Here is a 21,638-nt window from a genome sequence, read left to right on the forward strand (position 1 = left end):
GAGAGAGGGTTAGGGATGGTGTTACCGTGAAAGACCTTTGGTCGATTAGGTTTTTGTCGGGTTTCGAAACCTAAAACCGTCAAGTCACCCTTTGGGCTTTGAAGTCAAAGACCCACTGCCGATAGCGGGCTACTCTAATCGGGTCGGTCTCAGTTTGAGCAGTAGTGGGTCGGTTGGTTCTGGGAGTTATTGGTGGCTGTGGGCAGCCTTAACCGAAGGAATAGTTAGATACCCAAAGAGGTTTGAATACCTTTATTTATATAATATATATATATATATAATGCATAATAACAAGAGTTAGAAGAATATGAACCACTTTACAAAAGAATAGTATCAATCAAAAATACCAAAAATACCAAAAATTAGATATTTGTAAAAAGAGATAGAAATTACTTTTATAAATTGTTTAATTTCTAGATAAACGAATTATGTGATAATAGCTTAATTTTGCATATTTATATCATTATTAGAAAAGCATTATCATACTTATTTTGAGTTAATTTATGCATTTTATAGTTGATTTTGGAATAATGCTAAATAATCAATTTTGTGTTTAATTGAATTTTAATGTGTGATTTTCTTTTTGGTAGGATAATGAAATTAAATAAGTGGATTTGTGCAAAAAAGAAACCTAATGGACTTTAATTTTACAAGGGCCATGATGAAGTCAAAGACGGCCAACCTAATTAAATTCAAGTCCAATTGGAGCAATGAATCAAAGGAAATTTGCGCCTAATCTAAGTCCAATTCGTATTAAGATTCCAGCTTGCATGCCAGTTAGTATTTGGAGCATAACTTTTGGCTCAAATATTCAATTGAGATGATTCAAGTTGGGTTGGAAAGATAACTTAAAGGGCTACAACTTTGTAATTTACCAAAAGTCCGAATTCTGAATTTTTTTATAGAAATAATTACAACATGCTGCTAACCCTGCAACCCGAATCCTTTCCCCCCTATACCCCCAAACACTTTGTGCATGGGGAGATGCCAATTCACCTATAAGGCCTTTAGCGAATTCTGAAGTTAAATGGGCCAAAAACGTCGGTTAAATAAAGCCTAAAAATCTGAGATTTTCTCCAAACAGGAATTCGACTTGTAATAGGATTCCTTGACCTATTTAAAGGCTCTTTAGGGCAAAATTTTTTATGAGAGCTACTATAGAACATAATTTAGGTTTTCTTAAAGTTTCTTTACAGTTTTTAGAGTTCTATTTGTGTTATGGCTTGCTAGAAGCCTTGCTAAGACAAGAGGTGAAACCCAACCGTTTATTGGTATGTTCTTAACAATTATTTATTGTTTTAATGTTTATGTTTTTATGTTTTTTATTGTTTTACTCATCTAGAAAAGTGTTTAGTTGTGTATAATCCTTTGATTTATCGTAGACTCCAGGCAGATTAAATGCTTAGTATTCCCTGCAAACTAATTCACTAGTTTTATTTTGCCTAATATCAATCGCTTGCATAAAACTACCTTAGACAATTAATTCTTGAGTTTTTATTATTAAATCATCCGACTAAGATCATCCTTCGTATGAATTTTAATTGAGTTATAAAATAAATATTGTTAAGACTACCAATAGATGTGTTGTGTGTGGATCCCTAAACCTTAGTGCCTTAATATATTGTTACTTTCTCTCAATTTAAATTACCTTTACTAAACTATCAAAAATCTCTTCAGTTAAACTTTATTATTTTAGTTTTATTCTCTTGTGGTTTGCTAATCAATTCCCTTTTCCCTGTGGATTCGACCTTGGACTTTCTGAGTTATTACTTCGCGACAATCCTACACTTGGGAACATTATTTAAGTCGCAGCATTATGTTGGATAAAATTTAGAGAATGAATAATATATTATACCTTATTTCAAAATAATTATATATTTCCACAAATCACACATGACTCTAACTACTTATGTCCATGATCATTGAGACCAACTCACATATTGGCACTGCATCTGCTCAATTGCCATACCAATGTCCTTTATAGTGGTCATGTGAAGAAAACCAACAAGTTGGTGATCTAAAACAGTTTCGAAGAAGGGGGAGAGAGGGACAATGAATCATACGTGGCTCATAGTAGGAAGCAATCTGCCAATCTCAATGAATATTTAAGCCCTCCATTTTTTATATACTAGTTAATGTCTCGCGCGACGCTTGAATACTTTATAATTTCATTTGAAATTATTTTTATGTATATTAAAACATACATATTATATAATACTTATTTTGTTGTATAATATTTATGTTTGCCCACAATATTGTTGAATGCTTTGAAACTTGATTTTCTTAATTCATATTTTATTTTTAAAAAGTTGTCTAAAACTATAAGACTATGTTTTTTAAGTAATAAATAATATTTACTGTTACAGATATACTATTAAAATCTGCAATTAAGAATTTAAAGCATAAAATATTTTTATATCCTAAAATTATGTAAATTTAAGTAACCACCCAAACACTTCCTTAACCACTCATTCTTACACACAACCAAATATGAAGATCCCAATCTCAAACACCCAATTTATTATCTCAATGAAATGAAGTAAATCATTTGTAAGTATTAGCATAAAGAAAACGTAATTAAACAAAGAGAAATTAGCTAAAGGCACATTCATTTATCAAATTTTAATTGCCTTTAGTTGGACTTTTGTGTCTTTAAATTTTTTAAAATATATATAATAAAAAAAAACAAATAAAAAAAACATAGAAAAAACTATGAAATCATCATCAATTTTTTTTTTATCACTATAGCTCATACCGCACAAAATAGCAAAAAAAAAAAAAAAAAACCNAATCATCGTCGTCAAAAATCGGCCCCCCAATGTAAAAAAATCCTGGCTACGCCCTTGAAGGTGTGGATGTAAGATTTCAAAATATGAGGTAGGTGGAGTATCAACGTGTAAAGGACTAAAGGTAGGACATGTGGTGGAAAAGAAATATCAAGTGGGAATGATATTGTTACTCACGGGAGACTTTTTGTTATTTGAAAAATGAAAGAATAACTAAAATAATTTTTGTAGTGGGCTTGAGTTTGGCTGTCTAATATATAAATAAAAGAGATGCTACATCTATGATATTTTTATAATATTTTCACAACAAATCATAAGTAGTTAGTTGTTATTGGTTCAAATTTAAACTTAACATTAAGATTACTTTTTTGCCATAACAATAACAACCAATAACAACTTACCACTTAGAATTTGTTATAAAAATGTTGTGAACATATTATTTCTTATAAATTAAAGTTAAGGTTTAATGTTTACTATTATTTAATTTAATTTTTTAGTTAAAATATTAGTTATAAAATTATTTATTTATTTATATTTTATAATTATTAATTAATTATTTATGACATCATTGGTTCGACTATCGGTCCGACCATAAAACCGAGGACCACTCTCCATTCCAATTCTTTGACCGTACTGGTTTTTAAAACCATGGATATAAGGTACTGAGATTCCTTTACTTGTAACAACTTGTTGTGATAATAGTGAATTCTTGAGAGTGGTAACCTTAAAATCAATCGATGGGGTTTTTGCCGTGTAGGTTTTCCCTATTCGTAAACAAATCACCGTGTCAATTTATTTTCCGCTGCATATTAATTTAGTTGGTGATTTGTTTGTGCTACCACGCGTATTACATGCTAATCTTGGCTAATTAATTGGTTAATTCATTATAAGGGGTCAATACATTTTTGGTTTATCAAAAACAGAGTAGTCTTGAAACATTGAATAAAAGGAAATAAAAAGTTCCTATTTTAAAATTTATTTCTAATGTGGCTTATGAGTATTTACTTCTTTTTTTAAAGGAAGCATCACATAACAAAACATCATACTCTCCCGTATGAAATTCCTGCTTTATATATATGAAGGTATATATATATATATATATTTTTTTTTTTTTTCAAATCCTCTTAAGATATTTTGGTTTACAAATAGTGTCCCCGTAAAGCAAATATTTATCAAGGCTATTGTTATTGGGTGCTGTTCAACAACCATTAAGATTGAATTTTTTATTAATAAAGTATTGTGGCTTTAAGCATGATAAAGCAGCACTTAAGTGTTATAGATTTGTAGGTTCCAGTTAGTTTAATTGGTAAAATTTTTGATGTTTGAATAAGAGATTTAGGGTTCAATCTCTTTGCTTATACCAAAAACCAATTAGTGTTTTGGACTGACGATAAAAAGCTATTATCAAAAGCGGACATTGTAGATTGAAACCCTCGAAAAAAAGTGTCATGGACTCATGGAGCATAAAAAATCACTCATTTTATAGTTGGACCCAAATACCCTTTTCTAAAGTTATTTCCTCTCTGGTCACTGTAATGGCTACCACAAGCCATCGTCATCACCGATCTCTCTCTCTCTCTTTTGGTGGTTGGTTGTTTTGATTGTTGGTGGTTGGCTGATTTTGGTTGATGGTGGTAGGTTGATTGGGTTGTGGGTGTGAGATTTGGGATGGGTATGAGATTTGGGATGGTCTCAGATCGGGTTGTGGGTTGTGGGAATGAGATTGGGTTGTGGGTGTGAGATTTGTGGCTGTGTAGTGTTTGTTTGATTTTTTTTTTGGTAGCAGTGGCTGATATTGGTGGTCGGTGGTTGATCTGGGGGGGTGGTCGGTGGTTGTGGGTTGTGGCAGTTGATCTGCAGGTGTGGGTTGCTGTTGTTGATGGTGATAATAGGGGGGAGATAATATATTATTTTAATGTGTAGTAAATATTATTTTAATGTATAGAATTAAATTATAAAATATCTGATAAATAAGATGTTGTAAAATAATGTGGTAAAATAATAAAATAGACTTTTGATGTGTCAAAATAACATTATTTTTGTAACATCTACTACGGATGCTCTTATGGTTGATACTTTTCCAAATGTACAAAACAACCACCCAAATGCCCCAAATTTCAAAACCAAGCCAAATTGTAAAGCTTTTTCACATCCCAAATTCAACCCGGTCACCAAAACAACCCAGATATAGCCAAAAACAAAGGAAGAAAAAGTAGAAAAAAAGGTTGAGAGAGAAAGGGGAGGCCAATGGCTACAAGTGGTGGTGGTGGCCCGATGGGCACCACTACCAAATAGGTATTTATCGTTTAGCTAAAGGGGTAGGGCTAGTTGCTTACGTATAGCTATAGGGGTAGGCAGTGGGCACATGCAAAGACTTCAATGTGATGCTTGCTGATGTATTTCACTTTAGACAAAGGCTATATATCACATTATTCTTATAATAAATTTTAAGTAGCAGGTTCTTAATATTGGTGGGGCAAAAAATATTCAATTTTTAAATGTTATTTTTATTTTATTATTTTATTTTTAAATGCAAAATTACTTATTAATTTTTTGTAATTTTGTTCTATTAACATTTGTTTTTTAATTGGTAACATGATAGGAATAATCCACTTTTTTTTTTTTAAACTACCATCCACAAAACAATGTACTTACAATATTCTTTTTTTATTTCTGCAGACTTTGCCTTCGTCTTTCTACAACTTTCCTTTTTTTTATTTCTACAGACTTTGCCTTCTTCTTTCTACAACTTTCCTTGTTGTACTCAAATATTTCTTTAATAGAATAAAACATATTTCACATTAAAAGATATTATATTTACATTGTATTTGTAATGTAAATTTATATTGTAGATACAGAAAAGTGGTAAATTTTGTACACATTTTCAAATAACATTTGCCATTTTTTGTGTACCAACTCAATTGCCGTAAAAAATGTTATGAACTTTTATGTGTATGTAGCTTTTTTTTTTTTTTTTGGTGAAGTACAACATTCACTGTTTTAAGTTTTTATTAGTTCTAATTTAAACCCATCATTGAAATCATTTTTTTGTCTATAAATAATAGTCAGTAACAACTTGCCACTTAGAATTTATTGTGAAAATATTTTGGATGTAGCATTTATTTCTTTTTTATTTCTTTTTTTTTATTCAATAAAAAATTATTATTTTGTTTATTAAATAATATTTGGTCATAGAATTAAAATACTATCTCAATGAAGTAAGTCACAACCCCATTGGTTAAAATTTGGAAGTCTTTTGACCGCCTCATTTGCCATTGACAACCAATGTATTATGTTTCATTTGAGTAGTTGTTGGAAGATACCTGGAAGACGAGGCTGCTTCATTAGCCCCTTATTTAAATTTCAGCAATGAGCCAACAATATTAAATAGGCTCCACACGTGATTTTCTTCCAATAAGATTGTTGTTTGTATTTTAAGAAGGTATGGCTGCTTCCTACTCTGTTTCTTACTTCATTCATTGCTACGATGTTTCCTTTTAGTGAAAGAGTGGACACCCACTTCAACTTTATTTACACGCACACACTCTGCTATTGACTGGAAGATGGCCACTGACTGAGGCCACTTGCAAATATATATACATATATCTATTTATTTTTTGGCTGAATAGGCCGCGTGCAAATTGATAAAGTAGAAAAAATTATTACTCTCTGTCTCACTTTTCTCCTCCGGTTGATTTCTCTCTCTCTCTGCACAACGAATTTTCTTCCTCTCTCTTCCTATCAACCAAGATCTACTCCTTCACAGATGACCAAGTCAACTTTAGAGAGAGAGAGCTCCGATCTGTGAGCTTCTATCTCAAAGATAAATTTGCTCTGATCTGTAAGTCTTAGTATCAATATCCTTCACGCACGTGATTGCAAGCAGACGATGCATAAATGCACCAGTGCTCTGTGCTCAGTCTGTCACTAACAAACAGTCAAACACTCCATCCAGGTCCAGTGCTCTGCTTTCTTCTTCCCTAACCTTTCGTGCATCAATTCTATAAAACTAGTTGAATAGTTTTTTTTAACAGCAATTCTATGGGCACAGAAAACGCCTCCTCCTCCTCATGTTTTCCTTCTTCTTCTTCTATTGTGCCTGGATGGAGGTACGAATACCACGTCTTTATCAGTTTTAGAGGCTCCGACACACGCAAAAAATTTACAAGCCATCTATACGAAGCATTGAAACGGAATGGCATAACCACATTTAGGGACGATGAAAGTCTTGAGAGAGGACAATTCATCTCCCCAGAGCTCATAAGAGCAATTGAAGAATCGAGATTTGCTGTCGTCATTTTCTCTAAAAACTACGCATCATCGAGTTGGTGCTTGACTGAGCTAGCAAAGATCGTCGAATGCATGGACAAGAAGAAGCTGACAGTTCTGCCTGTTTTTTATGATGTGGATCCTAGTGATGTGCGCAAACTGAGCGGGACTTTTGCAGAAGCTTTTGCAAAACATCTCAACGATAACAATGAGAATGTGCAAACTTGGAAAGACGTTGTGACAAAAGTTGCTGGTATCTCTGGATGGGATTTACGGGATGAGTAAGATTTTATTTTTTTTTTGTTTACCATTTTTCCTGATATTATTTATAGTTACTTTTTGTTGGATGTTTTTAAGACAAAAATATTATTTTAGTCTCTAGATTTTGAGTTTATTGTTAATTTAGTCAATATATTTTAGTAGCAAACAATTTGGCCTTTGTTATTTTTAAATTATAGTCAATTTGGTCTTTAGCATCAAATCACAACTCTTCTTACATTTTCTTTCACTTTCTTGGTAACCAAGCATCAAGACACAATTCAAATTTACCAATCTCTAACTTTGATAAATACATATATCAACTTAGCAATTTAAAAAAAACCTAGATTTAAACTTGACTATAAATTAAAAATAATAGGGATCAAATTGACTCCAAGTTGAAAAAAAAAGAAAAAAAAAACCAATTTGACTGTTTCCAAAATGTAGAAACTAAATTGATTACAAATTAAAATCGATTGTTATCAAAATTTAGGGATCAAATTAACTATAGCCCCAAAACATAGGGATCAAAATAGTATTTATTTCGCCTATTTTTAACTACCATAAAAATTGAGAGATACACTATTAAGAAATACTATTGTACTTCATTAAAAAAAAAAAAATGCTTATGTGAAGTTGAAAAATAGCATGATTTTTATTTATTTATTTATAAACCTCATGAAAAGTAGTGTTTCTATTTTATGAAACTTGATCATTTTGAGAAAAGTTCCCATGTCTTTAATTTTTTGTGGTTGGAAATAATGAATTACATGTGACACGTTTTAATTTAAATTTTCTCGAATAGTAGGAGTATTGAAAATTATGGAACATAGGATTGAAAAAAAAAGTAATTTGAGAAATATTTTTTGAGACTCATAAAAGAGTAGATGATAAATTTCAACTATGTTAATCCTCTTGAGAATTAAAAATAAAAAATTATTTTTGGCCAGAGTATGAAAAAAGTAGAATTATGGAAAAAACAACATTCCTATTGTTAAGTGAGAACAATAATGTCAAATGAGGTTGGTTTTCCTATTGTATGATGGAGATACAATAATACCACAATTTAATTTAATATTATCTTTTGTGCAAAGGTACTCAAGTAGACACTTAAATTTGTGCCTGAAAAAAATTTGAGAATGTGTAGACATTCATATTATACAATTGTGGTATAATGATGCCAAGTTTTGTAAAATTATTGAGTCCCTTATTATAGTGAAATTATGAACATTTTTTTTGTTCTTAAAAGTGGTTCCTAGTAATTAGAGACTATTAACTAGGTATGTTCACCAAACCGCTCAAACAACACGACCACACACAAAATAACTAAAATTGCCCATCAAATGGAATAATTGCATCGCATTGCAAGTGGAAATTAACTACACTGCACCAGACTATGCGGCGCGATGTGCATTTTATGATAATAAACCACACACAACTACATTGCACTGCATTGTGCCCCCATATATATATATATATATATATTTTATTTTTTTTAAATTTTTATGTTAAATATATATTAAAATTTTAATATTATATGAATTAAGTGGCCAACCCAGCGTTAGTGCATTCATGTTTCACGTTAAAAACGACTTTGTTTTAATTAAATACAAAATCAAAAGTTCAAAACCTCATTCGTTTCTCTTTCTCACACTCTCACCATTTTCTCCTGAAACCCTCTCACTCTTAGTAGGCATGACTAGTGTATATGGTACACAATTATGGACCTTATGGTTATTGTTTGTTAAGCATTTTTGTGTTACATGTTATATTTGCTTAACATGTATAGTTGTGTGTGGTACTTTTTGTTTACTGCCAATTTGTCTTGGATTTTTTTTTGTCTTGTATATATTTGTATTACTTTTTTTTGTTACACAAGTTTTATATTTCTTTGACACTTATTGTCATATTGTTGTGTGATGATGTCGAAAAATCGTCAGTAAACCACACGATCCTCACGCGCTTTAGACAAGAACCTGCACAACACAAAAGCTGAAGACCTTAAGAGGAGTACTAGTGTGGTACCGGCCAAATATCTTCCGACGGTCAAGTTAGAGAAATCTCTTGTTCACAACTCTAGAGTACCAGAGCTGGGGTGAATTATGCGTACTTGGTTTGTGAGGGTATTAAGGCTTTTATAGTAGTAAAGGGTTGACATCTTTTCCTTGGTGTAGAGTTCTTTTCCTTGTAGGAATCCTCATTAGCGTATTTTTCGAAATCCTTTCCTTGTAGGAGTCTTTTTGATTAACACCAAGCGTGGGGCGCAAGATATTTCTTTATATATGCAAACGTGGAGACCAAGCAAGGCCATGTCAGGGTTGTCAGTATAGGTGGCAATTCGTATTCGTGTGTCGGGTTCGTGTCATGTCAACTTATGGGTATTCAACTATATAGGTCAATACTAACCTGATGTATTTACTAAATGGGTCAAGATTTCTCAACCCTAACACGACCCATTTATTAAATGGGTTAGTTGTGTCGACCTGTTTATCAGATTTTATCAAAATAAAAATAAAAATTATTGAAAAACAAACAAATAAATTATTTTTAATATAAAATTCAGAACTAACGAGTAACTGCATCATAAATAATCATTCAAAACTAAAACATATCCTAATATCACAAATAATTAATCACAATATGTCAAAGAAAATAAATCACAACAACTAATAAGTTTCTATACCTAGAGTTTGAAAGATATTTTGGTAAAATGTCATTCAATTAAACGGATCAGACAGGTTAAACGGGTTCTATGTGTTCAACACTAACCCAACCCATTTATTAAACGGGTCAGTTATGTCAACTTGAATATGACATGAACCTGTTAAGCCTCAACCCATAACATGCTAATTTCGTGTCTTGTCGTGTCGTGTTGGGTTTGCAGGTCGTGTCAAATTTTGCCACCCCTAGTCGTCAACTTCCCCTACTCCCTTGTTGGGGTCGTCAACTTCGCCTACTCCCTCGTCAGAGTCGTCAGCTTCGCCTTCTCCCTCGTCAGGGTTGTCAGCTTCGCCTACTACCTCGTTAGGGTCGTCAACTTCGCCTACTCACTCGTTGGGGTCGTCAGCTTCGCCTACGACCTCGTTATCTTTTATGTTAAAACCGTCGTCTTGTAATATTAGTCATACCCTCTGGTGAACGAACTCGTCAGCTTTATGGGGCTTGTCTGCTTTGGGGACTTGGCACAATCGTCAATTTCGTTGGTATTACTAATTGACTCGTCCAATCAGTAGACTTAATGATAAACTCGTCCACTTTGTGGACTTAATAACTTTTCATTCTCTTAGGATGAGGTCATCCATTTTAGACTTATCAATGTCGTCCACTTTGTGGATTTAATAGGGTCGTCCACCTTGTAGACTTAATAAGGTCGTCCAGCTCGTGGACTTTTTTATTTATTTATTTATTTTTTATATAAGATAGAATTCTACTCTAGCCTAATTTAAGTGTATATGTGTGTGAAACTACCTCCTGGAGACTTGAACCCCGGTCTTTGCCCCCCATATCCTACAAGTACTTATACATGTGGAGTGACCATCGCACCAAGGGTGTGCGATGGTCAACTCGTGGACTTAATAACACATGGTTGTCCACTTTGTGTCCATTTTATGGACTTCATAACTTTTTCATCCTCCTAGAATGAAATCGTCCATCTTGTGGACTTAATAAGCTTGTCCATTTTATGGGCTTGATAACATTTCATCATTTTGAGATGAGGTCGTCCACTTGATAGACTGCATACTAGGGTCGTCTACTTTATAGACTTGGATTCCTCTACTTTGTGGACTTGTTGAGGTGACTTAATGTTGGTACCTCGTCACCTTGTGAGTCATGCACTTGGGGGTCGTGGACTAATTGAGGTGACTAAATTTTGGTGCCTTGTCACCTTTTTGGTCGTCTACTTGTAGGCGACTTAGTATGGTGATCATCCACCCATAGTCGACTTTGGTCATGTGTCTACCCGTAGGTGACTTAACGTAGTGACTGTCCATCCGTAGGTGACTTTAGCCATGCATCTACTCGTAGGTGACTTAGTGTAGTGACCGTTCACTTGTAGACTTCATAACTTTTTCATCCTCCTAGAATGAAATCGTCCATCTTGTGGACTTAAGAAGCTTGTCCATTTTATGGGCTTGATAACATTTCATCATTTTGAGATGAGGTCGTCCACTTGATAGACTGCATACTAGGGTCGTCTACTTTATAGACTTGGATTCCTCTACTTTGTGGACTTGTTGAGGTGACTTAATGTTGGTACCTCGTCACCTTGTGAGTCATGCACTTGGGGGTCGTGGACTAATTGAGGTGACTAAATTTTGGTGCCTTGTCACCTTTTTGGTCGTCTACTTGTAGGCGACTTAGTATGGTGATCATCCACCCATAGTCGACTTTGGTCATGTGTCTACCCGTAGGTGACTTAACGTAGTGACTGTCCATCCGTAGGTGACTTTAGCCATGCATCTACTCGTAGGTGACTTAGTGTAGTGACCGTTCACTTGTAGATTTGTGGACTTGTTGAGGTGACTTAATGTTGGTACCTCGTCACCTTGTGAGTCATGCACTTGGGGGTCGTGGACTAATTGAGGTGACTAAATTTTGGTGCCTTGTCACCTTTTTGGTCGTCTACTTGTAGGCGACTTAGTATGGTGATCATCCACCCATAGTCGACTTTGGTCATGTGTCTACCCGTAGGTGACTTAACGTAGTGACTGTCCATCCGTAGGTGACTTTAGCCATGCATCTACTCGTAGGTGACTTAGTGTAGTGACCGTTCACTTGTAGACTTCATAACTTTTTCATCCTCCTAGAATGAAATCGTCCATCTTGTGGACTTAAGAAGCTTGTCCATTTTATGGGCTTGATAACATTTCATCATTTTGAGATGAGGTCGTCCACTTGATAGACTGCATACTAGGGTCGTCTACTTTATAGACTTGGATTCCTCTACTTTGTGGACTTGTTGAGGTGACTTAATGTTGGTACCTCGTCACCTTGTGAGTCATGCACTTGGGGGTCGTGGACTAATTGAGGTGACTAAATTTTGGTGCCTTGTCACCTTTTTGGTCGTCTACTTGTAGGCGACTTAGTATGGTGATCATCCACCCATAGTCGACTTTGGTCATGTGTCTACCCGTAGGTGACTTAACGTAGTGACTGTCCATCCGTAGGTGACTTTAGCCATGCATCTACTCGTAGGTGACTTAGTGTAGTGACCGTTCACTTGTAGGCAACTTTGGTTATGTGTCTACCTATAGGTAACTTAGCGTAGTGGCCGTCCACCCGTAGGCGACTTTGGCCATGTCTGAATATACTCCTCTTATTATAATAAATTATGCATTCGTAGAAAAAGTAGTTCTTAAAAAGAAAACGAAGACCTGCCCTTTGGGCTTTAAAAGAGTTATTGTAGCAAAAACTAAAGTAAATAGAATAACTGAGGAGTATAGCTAAAATTCACTAAGGGAAACTAGAAATAAAGGGGTGCTGCTCTTCATGCCATCTTTTTTACTGGTAGTATTTGTAGGTGCTTGGTGTTCCATGGGTGGTGTAACTTCTGTCCATCCAGCGTCTCCAGTTCTTGCCATCTTTCGCCCTCTGTCTTGTCGCGTATCCTTCTGCCTTTCTCTCTTCTCTCAAGTCAGAAGCGCGTCTTTAGCATTCATGTACTTGGTTGCCCAGTAAGGCACGTTTGACATAGTCTTCAGGTCGTTCTTGTATAGTGAAAATAGGAATTTACCCTTCCATAGCCCATTTGTGAAAGCGGCTACATGTATATTGTCGTCTTGGGGCGTTGCTGCCTTCAGGTCCTTCTTGGTTCCTTCTTTCAGCGTTGGTTCCTTCTTGATCTTCTTTTTAGTTATTCGGTGCTGCATTTTTTTGGCGCAGTTGTTCTTCCAGGTCGTGGTTTTGTTTGGTGAGGCGTTCCACGGCAGTGGCGAGAGTTTGAACTAGTCTCTCGAGGGCAGTCATGGGTGGTTCCTCTTCTTGAATGTCGTTAGTGGTTGCCATCAAGCGAGTGAGTACCATGCAACTGTTTTGTCCAGGAAGCGATAATATGGCTTACAAATTGCAAACTTCTCATAGATGGCGCCAACTAATGATGCTGAGAAATCGTTAGTAAGCCACACGAAACTCATGCGCTCTAAACAAGAACCTACACAACACAAAAGCTAAAGACTTTAAAAAGAGTACCAGTGTGGTACCGGCCAAATACCCTCCGATGATCAAGTTAAAGAAATCTCTTGTTCACAACTCTAGAGTACTAGAACTGTGGTGAATTATGCCTACCTTGGTTTGTGAGGGTATTGGGACTTTTATAGTAGTAGAGGGTTGACATCTCTTCCCTGGTGTAGAGTTCTTTTCCTTATAGGAATCCTTATGAGCGTATTTTTTGGCATCATCATTGTGGTTATTAATTGTAAACTAATAATTAACCTTGACATCTTGAAAAATGTACTGTCCTAAAACAAGCCAAACCACACATTGTACATTGCACCACACTGCATATGTAATTGCAAAATTGAGGTGCAGTGCAAACCGTACGGTAATGGTTTTGCCAAACTGCATCACAAAGTGTTGTGCTAAAAATGACCCAAAACTACACCGATCACCCCTACTACTACCTAGATGCTAATAGATTTACATCTCTTGCCATATGTATATGAGTTGAGAAATGATGAAAAAATAATAAGAAGTTTGCAAACAATTATCCACAAAGGGCAAGAGTGATTTAAAAAAAGTTGAGCATAAAAAAAAAGTTAGTGGTACAAAAATTATAATTTTTTTGCAATTGTTAATACCATTATAATCTAGACCTTTTGTGTCAAGTTGTGTATGAGAAGAAAAACTCTCTAGCTATAACCATATGTCTAAATGAACATCGAGGAGAAAAAGAAGAATAAACTGTCTATGATGACACCTTACATAGGATTGGAGATCCCAAGAACTAAGTTCAAAGGGAAAAACGAATCATAGAATAGTTTGAATAATATGCACTTAATTTAGTTTTTAAGTACAAGTACTCTTTGTCACTCTTTATGGTGTAAGTGTTGTATCTCGTAACGTAATAAAGGATGAGTTTTTCTATTAAAATGAAAAAACTCTTAATGTGGTCTATAGCTCTTATGAATGGGATCTTAGAATTACGAGAGTATCCTTGATAGATCTACTTAAGTGAGCATGGAAATGAGGCCGCTTCTTATGAGATAGGGCTAATTCTCTAAGTTTCTAACGAAAGCTGGGATCAAGCACAAGGTTGTAATGTGTGGGCTTAGAAGCTCGTGGCAGAGTATTGAAATATTATGATTTATGTGTGTGATGAAATGTCTAAATATCACTATTGGCTTTAAAATAACATTGTTGAAGCACTAAGTGAGGTTTCAAGTTTGACATTCTCATTATGCATATTATTCTATCTTGAGTCTTGACCTAGAAAATTTGTATATATATTTTACATACATTTTTATAAAAATAAGTGGAGGACTATTGGAATATTTTTATAAAAATTATTATATAATCCGAATTAAATGGCCAATTAAGAGAATAAAATAAGATCAGCTTTTTATTGATGGACTTTACGTTTTTTTTCCTATTCTTAAATTGAAATATAAATAGTAATTAACTAATTATATTCTTTTTGATATCAATTATGAGTTGAACGTTGGCATTAGTGACTTTAAAATCTTTCCTTATCAAACATATTCTTGCCCAACGTTTTGTACTCTATTTGGATTGAGGGAGAGTAGAGGGGAAGGAGGGGAATGATTTAATTTACCATGTTTGGATGTTTGTTTTATGACTGATTAATAGTTAATACTGATTATATCTTAGAATTCGTTTCCACAAATAACAAGTTCTAATGTTCTATACATGAATAACGTTACTAATATTTGTGACTTTTTACTGTTTTGATTTGTGAGGATAGTCAGAGGCAGAGCAATTGAAAAGAGGAAAAAGGGGAAGTCATTTATAAACTCATTATAAAGAATTTTAAAAAGGAATAGATTCATCACAATATTATAAGAGGATCCCATGCCCGGCCATAGGTGTTGAGAAGACAGAAAAATATCGGTTTTTGTTACTGGTTTTTTACGCAACATCAAATTGTTAAAATTCTTGCTCAGTCAATATTCTCTTCTATTTAAATTATATTATTGTTGAGTGCTTCTTATCCTGTAAGTGGTGTAAGTTTGTAAGGATAATTAGTACTTTAATTGTATCATGGGGCGGCACGCATAATTGCTAGTCTACTAGATGGTGTGTATTGTCTCAAAAGAACGACCTAGTCCGCATCTTAACTCCACCACCTCAAACTCATGAAATTGACAGTATTTTATTTTTCTTGTTATAAGATATTATGATGCACACCAACTAGGTAATATCTTTTTTATTTGTTCTCTAATTAGTGAAATATCACTGTCTAAATAATTATTCCATAAATTATGCGATGTAATTTATATATTAATTTATGTTCTTAATAACAACACTTTCTTTACTTGGCCACATGACAACTTTCTTTGTCCCCTGTAGAATTGGACGTTGGTTTTATTTTAGGAGTATTATTTTGAGAGAAGAATTGGACTTTGGTTGAAGAACATTGCATGTGTAGTTTGTGCCATGTATATATTATATTAAACACTTTTAGAGTTCCCCTTTTGCTAATTAGCAAAGCTAAGATTGTACTTTTGCTGAACGTTTCGTCCCTAAACTAGCTCTGCCTCATCAAATTATTGTTCTGCCGTATTCTTTGCAGGAGTGAAGCAACCGTTATACAAAAAATCATTCAAAGGATATCTCTTGAATTGGATCATAAATTCTCAATTGTTTTCGAGCACCTTGTTGGAATGGACTCCCGTGTGAAGGAAATGTTGGATTTATGCACGCGTGAAGGGTTTGATTGTGTCCACTTTGTTGGGATTTGTGGGATGGGTGGAATTGGCAAAACAACTCTTGCCCGAGAAATTTATGGTAGAATTTATAGTGACTTTGAAGCTTGGTGCTTTCTTGAAAATGTCAGAGAAGATGCCAAATGTAAAGGTTTAGTTTCTTTGCAAAAAATACTTCTTTCTAAGATCTTCATAGGAACTGAAATATATATTCATGATTTGTATGAAGGAATTAATGTCATAGGCACTAGACTACGCAATAAAAAAGTTCTTATTGTTCTTGATGATGTGAACGAAGAAAAACAACTAGAAGCATTAGCAGGGAATGGTGGTTGGTTTGGTCCAGGGAGTATAATCGTTGTAACAAGTAGAGATAGACATCTATTGAGAAGGCATGGAGTGAAACATATATATGAAGCTAAGGAGCTGAATGAAGATGAAGCTTTGAAGCTTTTTAGTTGGAAGGCTTTTAAGGAACCTCATCTTGAACAAAATTATGTGGATTTGTCTATGGAATTTGTGAGATATGCTAATGGCCTTCCTTTAGCTCTTAAAGTTTTAGGTTCTTCATTATTTGGTAGAACAGCTGATGCATGGAGAAGTGCTCGAGATAACCTAGTGGCAAAACCTAAAAGAACCATTATGGAAATACTCCAAATAAGTTTAGATGGGCTAGAGGGTATAGAGAGAGAATTATTTTTAGATATTGCATGTTTCTTTAAAGGAGGGCATATATCTTACATAAGAGATACTTTAGAAAGTTTAGGTCACTATTCTGACTACAATATTTATGTTCTTATGGACAAATCTCTCATAACCATTGAATCAAATGGAACTTTGTCGATGCATGATTTGCTACAAGAAATGGGTCAAGACATTGTTCGTTGTGAATCCCCTAAAGAGCCTGGTAAACGTAGTAGGTTATGGTGTTACAAGGATGTCTTGCATGTATTGAAAAATAATACTGTAAGTAGACAAGTCTAAACTTGAATTTTGAGAAGTATATATATTATTTCAAATTCTATCAAGATTTTTCCTAATTTTATTGTTCTTGGTTTCTAGGGAACAGAGTTTGTTGAAGGTATAGTCCTAAAGATGCCTGATGATAAAAATGAACGCTTAAGTGCTGAAGCCTTCTCAAATATGAAAAATTTGAGATTTCTTAAAATTGGTTATGTGGAACCTCAACAAGGCCGTAATAGAGGTCATGTCCAACTTCCAAAAGGCCTCATTTATCTTTCTAATGAGTTGTGCATAATAGATTGGCATGGATATCCTTTAAAATCCATGCCAAGCAATTTCCAACCAGTTAAACTTGTTGAATTGAGAATGCATTGCAGTGGCATTAAAAAATTATGGAAAGAAATTAAGGTAAGATTTTCACTTATGCTAATTTGTATTTCCTTCCTTTTTATTAAGGCTTGAGTTTGTTTAATTATTTATTGGTTTATAACAGATTTTAAATGAGTTGAAACTCATTGACCTGAGTGACTCTCAAAACTTAATTGAGATCCCAGACCTTAGTGGAGCCTTAAATCTTGAGAAATTAATTCTTCAAAGTTGTACAAGACTATATAAGATTCATGCATCTGTTGGAGATCTCAAAAAGCTTATTCAATTGGATCTGAACGGTTGCAAAAACCTTTCAAGTCTTCCGAATAAAATTTGTAGTTTGATGTCTCTAAAAACTCTCAATTTATGTGACTGCTCAAGACTCGTGAAATTGCCAGAGAACCTTGGAAATCTTGAAGGCCTAGAGGAGCTAAACGTGAGTGGAACTGCTATAGGGCTATCTTTGTCCTTCAGTCGCTTAAAAAATCTCAAAAAACTATCTATTGGTGGATGTGCTTTTCCATTATCTAAACCATCAAAAAAGCTCCTCAATTTTCTTTTATTCAAAAGGAGTCCAGATCCCATGGGCGTGTTAACGCAAACTTTATCAAGCTTATCCTCTTTGACATATCTTAATCTAAGTTATTGCAATCTTCAGACCGTCCCTGATGCTGTTGGCTGCTGTTTGTCATCTTTAAATCATTTAAATCTGAGGGGAAATAAATTCGATTGCCTTCCTAAAAATATCATTCGATTGTCAAATCTGGAGACTCTTTTTTTGAGTGATTGCGAGGATCTACGATTACTATCAGAGCTTCCATCAAATATTAAATATTTTGAGGCAGAAGGTTGTACCTCACTGGAAACATTACCTTTTGCACCAAAAGATGTTTTTAGTCCCCATCTCTATCTTATTAACTGCGTCAAATTGATCGAGAATCAAAGTTTCGGTGACATGTTCTCAACAATGCTGGCACGTTACATTCAGGTATCTCTCTCTCTCTCTCTCTCTCTCTCTCTCTCTCTCTCTCTCTCTTGTGAAGTTCTAAACATCTTGATTTGTGTGTTTCAGAGTCCTGCTGATTTAGATTACCCTAATTTTATCATACCTGGAAGTGAAATTCCGAAATGGTTTAGCCATCAAAGTGAGGGGACTTCACTAAATCTACCAGGGCCTTCAGATTATACGGGAATCGCTGTGTGCGTTGTTTTTGAAATCCGCCCCCATCTTTCACTTCACCAACCTCCTCCGGAGTTTTACAAAGCTACACATTGGATTTTTATTTATTGTTTTGACGAAGAATTTCAAATTATAAAAGACTTTAGGGTTGGTCTTTCTGAACAATTTGGTAAGATTGATTCATGTCACCTTTGGATGACATATGCTCCGTTCAACAGGAAAAGGGGCAAGGAATTGAGTCAAGTCGATGCTAATCAATTGAGTCTTCAAATAATCACCTCGGGTCTAGGCTTGGTGGCAACGAAATTGGGAGCCCGTATGGTATACGAGCAAGATATTGAAGATCTCAAAAAAAACATGCCTGGTTCCAGCAGCTGCAGCATCACTTCTTATGAGGATAATTTAGACGATTCAGAAAAGGATACCAAAATTAAGCGAAGTCATGATGACTTTGAAGGAGATGGGGCAGGACCTAGTGGAGAAGGTACCTCTAATGAAGTAGATGAGCCACATCCAAAGTGGATACATACAACACCCTAATCTAATTGAAAATTGGATTGGGAATTTATGCACACAAAGACAAGGCGACTCTAATTGTGAGGAAGCGGAATCCCAGTGACAATGGTAGAATTGATGACTCTGCAAGGTTCTATCTTTGATTTTTTTAAGTCATCATATTTCTCTCTCTTACTGATCTTGTTTGTTTGTAGCTGTATTTTTAATTATTTATTATTATTTAAAAATTCATTGGCTTTTGCTTGCATATCTTTTTCTTTTTAACTTGTGACAGGGCCATACGAGGGCCATATGAGTTTAAGTAATTGGCTTCGGTGAGTGTATGCCCTTATTTATTTAGTAATCCATTTTAGGTTTTTTCTTTTTTTTAGAAATGAAAAAGTTAGTCACTTTTTCAATTTTTAATAAAAAGTGTTCTTTTAGTAAAGTATGCCCTGAGAAGTTTTCTAAAATGGTTTATTAATGTATAACATATGCTTAGTAAAACCTAAGTAATTTGTGATTCCTCTTTCTGCTAGTTGCCTTATATTGGGTATGAGGAAGTTTTTGGATTTTGTTGGAATGGAGAAACTGTGTCATACTCACATTGCTTGCTGACGGGAAAGCATGTACATCTATTGTATGGTAGTCATTTTTGTTCAATTGTGTTGGAGGGTAAATTCGGCACTCTTGTTGCTCCTTTAAAAAAAAAAAAAATTATTTACTGCATTTTATTCTGATTTTTCAAAAATCTATTGTGAACCTATCTGCTCTGCTCCTCCTGTTCTGTTGGTTGTGGCCATTCTATTAGGAACCTTCTTGCTGTAGCATGATGGATATCTGTTTATCCATATTGTCCAGAGGATAGCACTACTTTCCTGTACGTACAAGTGACATTTCATGAACATGATCAGCTTTATAATCCTCTAAGATCATCTGCAGCCATTGATGTACAGATGGATTTGAGTCCGCTCTGATATTCGAGAGTGAAGCAAACCACAATGCCCTTGCAAATGGATATTTGGTAAATAAGTGGCCCAATGTTTCTTCTCCTTCTTCAAACATTACACATCCTGAATTGACAGTAATTTTTCTTTTAACAAGTTCAGTCCTAATGGGGGAGCCCATTGTGTAAAAGTCACCATCTTTCTCACTCTAAAGAATATTGTTTATTTGTAGCTGTATATTTATATTTTCTTCTTAAATTCATTGGCGTATGCTTGCATTTCTCTCTTTTTAATCAGTGATAAGGGCCATTTTATTGGACTCTGTTGGTGAGGACAAATTGTTGCCCTGCTAGCAGACAAGAAGATAGGTGCAACTGATTGTGTGCTCATCATTTTTGTTCAATTATGGGAGGGTAAAATCTACACTCATTTTAGTCTCTCCTTATAGTATTTATTACAATTTTCCATAGGAGAATGCAATAGACTCTTGCAATCTCAGTGTCGTTGTAAAATCAAATGGAAAGAAGAAATTGCAAAAATCTGCACTCTTGTTGCTCTCAATGAGTATTATTAATTTCTTTCTGTAAAATATTTGTAGTTGAGGGATTATCTGCTATCAACTAAGGATTCATCTTTATTGAGGATTCAATTGCTAGAAAATTGCCAATCTTGACAGTGCCGAATTGTGGGTTAGTCTTGTAAATTCCAACATGCTGATATGTAGAGTTTACCTTGTGGGTAATTCTCAGATTATTATTATTTTTTGTTTTTTGGAATCAGTGCAGTCACATTGAGGTTTCAGTTTTAAGCTACTTCCCACTTTTGATGGTGCTGAAATGGGGGAGAGGTTTCTTATTCCCTCAAGAGCTTGAAGAGTTTGGGCAAACAATTATTGAGTGCTCTACTGATGAGCCTTCCCACAATATGGATTTCATCCATCAATCAGTAGCAAGTGATACTCCAAATGATAAGCAAAAGAGTGAAGCTGGTTGCTCCTATGAGGACCCATATCCTGGAAGGTTGAGAAGACTTCTTTATCCGGAGCAGATCATTAGAAATAACATCTATTTTGAGGCCAACACCCTGATAATCAACTCCACCAAAATGATTTAATGGTAATAAATGTGTGTATTTCCTATTAAAATACTATCTCTCTCTCTCTCTCATTGGATTACATGCTTCTGTTTTACAGGACTTTGATTATTATATAATTCTTGTCAAATTCTAGAGTGGTTCAACCATTTTAGTGGTGAGCCACCTCAAAACCTTGCCTTAAGACTCTTGCACCATCATGTACTACTCTGTAACCATACCTGTTTTAAACTGTAAAGAATATCATCAGCATGTCACCAATCCAGCTACAAAATAATTTTTTCCATCCCCCATAGATCTTATTAACTGTCTTGTTCGCTCTCTAAGCTTAAGGAGTTTCCTTTATCCCCAAATTTTTTTTGAGAAATTTTAGTTATCCAAAAGGATCTTTCTCTGC

General features: G+C 34.6%; 1 protein-coding gene across 25 annotated transcripts in view; it reads left to right on the top strand.

Annotated features, from left to right (window-relative positions):
* The first annotated feature begins 6,393 nt into the window (after positions 1-6,393).
* The window catches only part of LOC111991688 (disease resistance protein RUN1), a 44,389-nt gene continuing 29,144 nt past the window's right edge, over positions 6,394-21,638 (top strand). For 9 of the 25 annotated variants that reach the window (XM_065766320.1, XM_065766314.1, XM_065766313.1 and 6 more), the window contains exons 1-5: positions 6,394-7,336; positions 16,063-17,161; positions 17,258-17,566; positions 17,652-18,515; positions 18,600-19,877. In XM_065766320.1, coding sequence (XP_065622392.1) covers positions 6,828-7,336; positions 16,063-17,161; positions 17,258-17,566; positions 17,652-18,515; positions 18,600-19,247 — 3,429 coding nt within the window. In that variant the 5' untranslated portion in view covers positions 6,394-6,827 and the 3' untranslated portion in view covers positions 19,248-19,877. Of the gene's footprint in view, positions 7,337-16,062; positions 17,162-17,257; positions 17,567-17,651; positions 18,516-18,599; positions 20,227-20,446; positions 20,563-20,747; positions 20,839-20,929; positions 21,265-21,638 lie in introns of all 25 variants that reach the window. The other 16 variants (XM_065766299.1, XM_065766298.1, XM_065766302.1 and 13 more) reach the window with 16 other exon arrangements.

Source organism: Quercus suber, unplaced genomic scaffold, assembly GCF_002906115.3.
Source record: "Quercus suber isolate HL8 unplaced genomic scaffold, Cork oak 2.0 scaffold_698, whole genome shotgun sequence".
In the NCBI taxonomy this organism is placed as follows: Eukaryota; Viridiplantae; Streptophyta; class Magnoliopsida; order Fagales; family Fagaceae; genus Quercus; species Quercus suber.